Source organism: Kryptolebias marmoratus, linkage group LG20 (genome assembly GCF_001649575.2).
Source record: "Kryptolebias marmoratus isolate JLee-2015 linkage group LG20, ASM164957v2, whole genome shotgun sequence".
In the NCBI taxonomy this organism is placed as follows: domain Eukaryota; kingdom Metazoa; phylum Chordata; class Actinopteri; order Cyprinodontiformes; family Rivulidae; genus Kryptolebias; species Kryptolebias marmoratus.
This window is the reverse complement of record NC_051449.1, coordinates 8,950,015-8,955,590: the sequence shown is the minus strand read 5'-3', so window position 1 is coordinate 8,955,590 and position 5,576 is coordinate 8,950,015. Positions and strand designations below refer to the sequence as shown.

The 5,576-nt window shown below is 40.1% G+C and overlaps 1 protein-coding gene across 1 annotated transcript; it reads right to left on the bottom strand.

Annotated features, from left to right (window-relative positions):
* Positions 1–4,365: 4,365 nt before the first annotated feature.
* zgc:92591 (uncharacterized protein LOC436997 homolog) lies at positions 4,366–5,252 on the bottom strand. Its single transcript, XM_017425958.3, has 2 exons — positions 5,069–5,252; positions 4,366–4,984 (listed from the first exon to the last, which is right to left on the bottom strand). The coding sequence occupies exons 1-2, from the start codon at positions 5,180–5,182 to the stop codon at positions 4,748–4,750; spliced, it is 351 nt and encodes a 116-aa protein (XP_017281447.1). The 5' UTR covers positions 5,183–5,252; the 3' UTR covers positions 4,366–4,747.
* Positions 5,253–5,576: the final 324 nt, after the last annotated feature.

Sequence of the window (5,576 nt, the reverse complement as noted above, 5' to 3'; positions counted from 1 at the left end):
GGTTCGGAGCTCAGTCCATCCGAGCTCATCATCATGAAGAAGCACTCCGCCAGGGTCGCCCCGCTGTCCGCCTGCAACAGTCCGGTGCTCACCCTCACCAAAGTGGAAGGTAGGGGCTGTCCGCATCCCTTCAGAGCGCCGGAGGAGGAAACTGGGGGCTTCCCGTTCAGATCAACTTCAGCAAATCATCTGATGCGGAATCAGGAATCAGGGGGAGCAACCAGGCGCGCAACTTGTGATGCAGTATTTTCAGCATTTGGACATCAAATGAATCCTAATTCAGTTCCTGCACACTAGTGCTGAGCTCATCATTTAACCGCTAGAATTACATAATATTATATATATATATATATATATATATAATAAAATGTCAATCTAAAGTAGAATTAAGAACAGAAACAATCCTCAGTATGGCTTTTATTGATAAACTGCAGGCAAAAATTTAAGAAGTGATGCCCAACTTAAACATATAATTAATGTTCTTGATGTAACTGTTAAAGGAAGTGCAAATAGGAATGCCCTCTTTCTAGGCCCATTTGAGTAGCTTGCAAATGTCTTTTTCTGCTCTGTATTTTTTCCCAAGAGCTCTAATGGGTTTTATGTATCCACCAGGCTCCCTGCATTAGAACATTAGGCTGAATGACTGGCAACCGCTGTGTCACTCTGCCCCACGTGCAGTGTTCTGATGACAGAGGGACGGTGCATAATTAAGCCTCTTAAGCCTACTCACTAGGCATCTGATAAACATCTCTTTTGACTGATGAATGGCCATTTTCCAGAGGTAGAAATTCTACCCAGCAGCTGCATATAGGCACGAAGAATGGCTGGCAAAGCCACCTTGGAGTTCCATAGAAGGCTAATCAACTTGTTTTGATATGACCATCTGGTGTATTTGATTTGCAACGCATTAAAACACACAGAACGGAAGGTGTATTTATCCCCCTGCGTGAGAGAAATCTACAAAGATCTGCAGAAAACAAGGTTTGTGCCACAGGTGGAGAACACAATGTTTTGCACTTATTTTGCATTTAAAAACACAAAAGCATGGCTGCATGTCATCTATACCTTAACGACTGCTGTGGTATGGAAATCAGGGTCATTTATTTTATGTTACAGTTTGGTAATAGATGCCACATTAAACAGAAAGCGAGTAAGAGTTTCAACTTTGAAAACACACATTACCAAAGAGAGACTAGGAATATTTTTTTTTTTTTTTTTTTTGAGGCTGGAGTACATCCTTTTTAAATGATATACATAATGAGTTTATAATATGCATCTGGGCTACCTCCTCTCTACTTTGATGTCTTCCAAATGGCCCGGGTGTCATCAGCAAAACATGTAGGCACTTTCCTGCCTCATTGACTCCCAAATGTATTTTAAATATCATTCCTGGTAAAGCAATTATTTAAAACGCTGAACTAAACACTTACTAATGGGGAAAAAAGACAGCCACTTCGATAAATTCATTTCTCAAATGGTGGGCATTCATGTTTCTTTCCTTTTTTTTTTTTTGCGTGTGTGTTTCTTCCTCTGTGAAGCGCAGGCAACTCTGATGACAAGAAGAAAGCATCTGCAGTAGCAACACCCCCTGCCCTCACAGCCCCCTGTGGACATATTAGATCTTTGGTTTCCTCACATTACCCACCCTCCTTGAGTTTTTTTTATTTTTTATTTAAAAAATTTTTTTTTTTCATTGTGGTCAACCTCCCCACCCCAGGGGTGAAGAGAGGCTGGACATCAGCAGCAGCCCTGATGAGATTGAGGCACTTCATTTATACAATCATAGGCAATTAGTTCCCTCTGATTATGAGGCCCTTAATGCTATTTTGAGTACTGTGGCACACATTAATACAGGAAGAGATTACACCACAGCCCTCTCACCACACTGAGCAGCCATTTAATATACCGAGAACATAATGAAATGTACACAGTAATTACAGTAATATTAAATGCTAATGGGTCTGCAATTGGGTCTGCTCTTAGTTTAAGATGGAGTCAGAAGTTTGGAGAGAGCATTAGAATAACAGCGGAGCACTCAATTAACCATCAGGTGCCTCTTATTTTTTATGATTTATAAATGCTTTTCCAATCAGGAGTTGGGAGTGAGATCATGTCTGATATCAACTCTGAGCTGAAAAGGGAGCAATTAATACGCAATTTACATGTTGCAGCTCACATGGAGGGGAGCTGAAGAGAAAACGGGGTCTGAAGTTTGCATTTGGGTGGTGGAACAACTGCAGGTCGCCATGGAAACATGATAGGAGATAATGAGGATCCCTAATTGGCTGCTGACATTATGAGAAGCTGCTGTATGATTTACATCCACTTGTTCTTATTTTTTACAGACAGTTTTGGCACCATTTTAGGTTCACAACAGGACTTAAACCAGGTGACCTGTTTGCAGATCTTCCTCAGATCTCATCGTGATGCTCAAGATGTTGTTGAAGAACCTAAATGAATTTATAGAAGCAGGAACTGAACAGTAACTCCAAACTATTCAGCAAAGGCATGATTACTTTTTTCTGCATTCTTTCAGCTCTGACCCCACTGCCTGTAATGTATTGTATCGGTCTTTGCAGATTCCAATTGTCTCTCAATGCACTGATCACCACGCAAATAACCCCCTGTTTCATCATGACAATTGAAAGGTTCATATTTCAACTTAATAGTCCTTTATAACTTTAACCATCTATCACAACCTCATTTCATTGCGGCTGCAGTTAATACGCGCTTCCCTGCCAAGTGGAACATTTTCTAATGATGCACTCTCACATGAAAACAAGGCAGAGCCATCCCAAGCTCTGCATCACTCACTAATGCACCCATCCATAATGTGTTCATAGCAGTCTGCCTAAAGCACACAGCAATGACTGCCAGTAGGCCGGGCAGGAGAGGGGATACGGGGATGGGTGCAAGACACAGAACCTAAATGGCCATGATAATCATGAGCAAAGTCACTGCCATCAAGAACTGAATCACCCTCATGATAACATCAGTAGATTTCATATCATTACAAGTAATACTGAGAAACATCTGAAATGGGTTTCGCAACAATAACAGTCAGTGTCGGGCGTCACACCCATGTGCATTATCACAGTGAGACTGGCTTTGTGGGATGTTGATAAGTGTCGTCTAATAGGTGTATGTAAAGCCTGATGTAAACAGCATCCTAATTAGAGAGACCTTTATCAGTTCCTCCGTTTTATGCAGATTGAACTGATGCAAACGCTAGTGTCATTATCTCGCAATCAAGTACTATTCATTGTCGTCTTTTAAAGACCTGATTAAAATGCATAACAAGGATTCGGTGTTGCATTATTTCCTCTGTCAGTTTATAAATATGTCATTTTGGGGGTTAACTGAATAATGGCCTTTGTCTGTGTTATATGAACCTCATCAGAGGTGAAAGAGATTAATTTAAAAAGCAGAACATTGTATTTTTAAATGTAGGTATACTGAACAGTCTACCACGGTGTCTTACATGGAAGCATATAGACTTAATCTGACGTTGTCCAAATATAGAAAACCCATAAAGACTTGCACACAGCTGCATATAATTTTTTTTTGTTCTTTTAGTTTGTCAGATTTTAGATAACTCAGAATTAGATATAAATTCAGATGTTATTCCATTCGTCTTTTAGACTAGTAAAGTAGACAAATATCCCCTTAGGCAAAAAGTCATACGAGATTCTTCAGCACAGATTGTTATAACTTTTGATATCAGAAATGGCAACTCAATAATTTGTGCTCAATCTTCTGCATTGAGACCCCACAAGAGCATTTTAGATAAGATAAGTGTGTAGCTTGTCGGTCTTTCTGTACATAAAATACACTTTACCTCATGCAAATCTTAATTTTAAAATGAGACTTCACTTCAAATTTGATTTTTAATTTAAAAAAAAAAGTTTGTGAAAAGCAGTTTTAAAGCCAAGGTGGCAACATTTCAGAAAACTTTGAATCTTTGTTTAGTTATGTTTTGGGTCGTCACCTCTAACTCACTCCGCTGCGCGCAGAATCACTGCATTGGTGTGATAACAGCCACCTGCTCATTTCCTCACCTGTTCAAGCTGCTCTGCTCTCAGTACATCTTCAAACAGGTGCTGACTTCAACAAAAGTGGGTAATTTTAAACATGGAGGAGCAGAATTGAACAGTAAATACTGGATGTCAATTTGATCTAATCAGGAAAAAAGGTTTTAGTACAAATTCTGTAGATTGGCATCAATTACAGTTTTTAAAAAACACCACAGCAAAGTGTGATAATTGCAGGCCAAATTTCAGAATTTGGGAATTAAATCTTCTGCATGCACCTTAAAGAAAATGCAAACCACCATTTGACAAAAAAAAAACAAAAAAAAAACCCAACTTAATGTTATAAAATGCCTTTAGTTTGTCAGTGCGGAACTAAACCTCACATTAAACAAGAGAAAAATTAACTTGCACAGGCCACAATGGTACAAATCCTTCAGCACAGGTTCACAAAATTAAAATACTAAAAACCTTACATGTTATAATTGAGCTTTTAAATTCAAATATGGAAAACTTCCGCACATTCAATACAGGAACAGCTTTAATTTCTGCTCAACTCTGTACAATGTCTCCCTCTAGTGGTCAAAATAAGCAATGCATGATTTCAAATTGAATGGTGGCCGACTATAAAAAAAAAAAAAGAAAAAAAAGATAAAATAACCGTGCTTAGTGCATTTATTTTAGGGTGCAGTCCATGCAAAACCACCGACTCAAGCCGTTCACTTGGAGCTGGTGTACTTTGTGACGGCCTTGGTGCCCTCGGACACGGCGTGCTTGGCCAGCTCCCCGGGCAGCAGCAGCCTCACGGCGGTCTGCACCTCCCTGCTGGTGATGGTGGAGCGCTTGTTGTACTGAGCCAGCCGGGACGCCTCCGTGGCGATCCTCTCGAACAGGTCGTTCACGAACGAGTTCATAATGCTCATGGCTCTGCTGGAAATCCCCGTGTCCGGATGGACCTGCGGACAAGTGAGAGTAATGAAAAAGTAATGAGAGCACAGCGCGAGGCAAACCGAAGTTGAGCGCGCGCCGCCTCCGCCCACCTGTTTCAGGACTTTGTAGATGTACATGGCGTAAGTCTCCCTTCTTTTGACTTTCCTTTTCACCTTCTTGTCTCCCGAACTCTTCCCCTTCTTCTTGGATATGTCGTTACTCATCTTGTAACCGTGAAATGTTGTGGGGTTTTTTTTTCACCGCGTAGAAGTAATTCTTCCAAGCTTCTGGACTACAGCTTGCTGCTTAAATAGCTTCCCTTAATTAGTGCCTAATTGAACTCACCTGGTTTGTTTCAAAATCAGACAAGCGGTTTCCCTTTAACATGGATGTAATGATGTAAAACTGTTGCCAAATTCTTACTTTGAAAGGATAGTTGTGTGTAGTTGGATACTATTTTGGTATTTTTGTATTAGAACGTGTCTCATAGAGATGATGCTTTAATTTTAGCACTTTGTAAAATTCGTTGCACCTACAAATAGTGTCCACTAGATGGCACACTTGTATTTCTTATAAAGGCTAAATAATTGCTAAAGTGGAATTACATTACCACAGTTG

Coding starts and splice junctions, on each gene's coding strand:
- zgc:92591 (XM_017425958.3), bottom strand. CDS start 5,182: ATGAGTAACGACATATCCAAGAAGAAGGGGAAGAGTTCGGGAGACAAG. Junction 4,985..5,068: donor TCTACAAAGTCCTGAAACAG/GTGGGCGGAGGC, acceptor ACTTGTCCGCAG/GTCCATCCGGACACGGGGAT.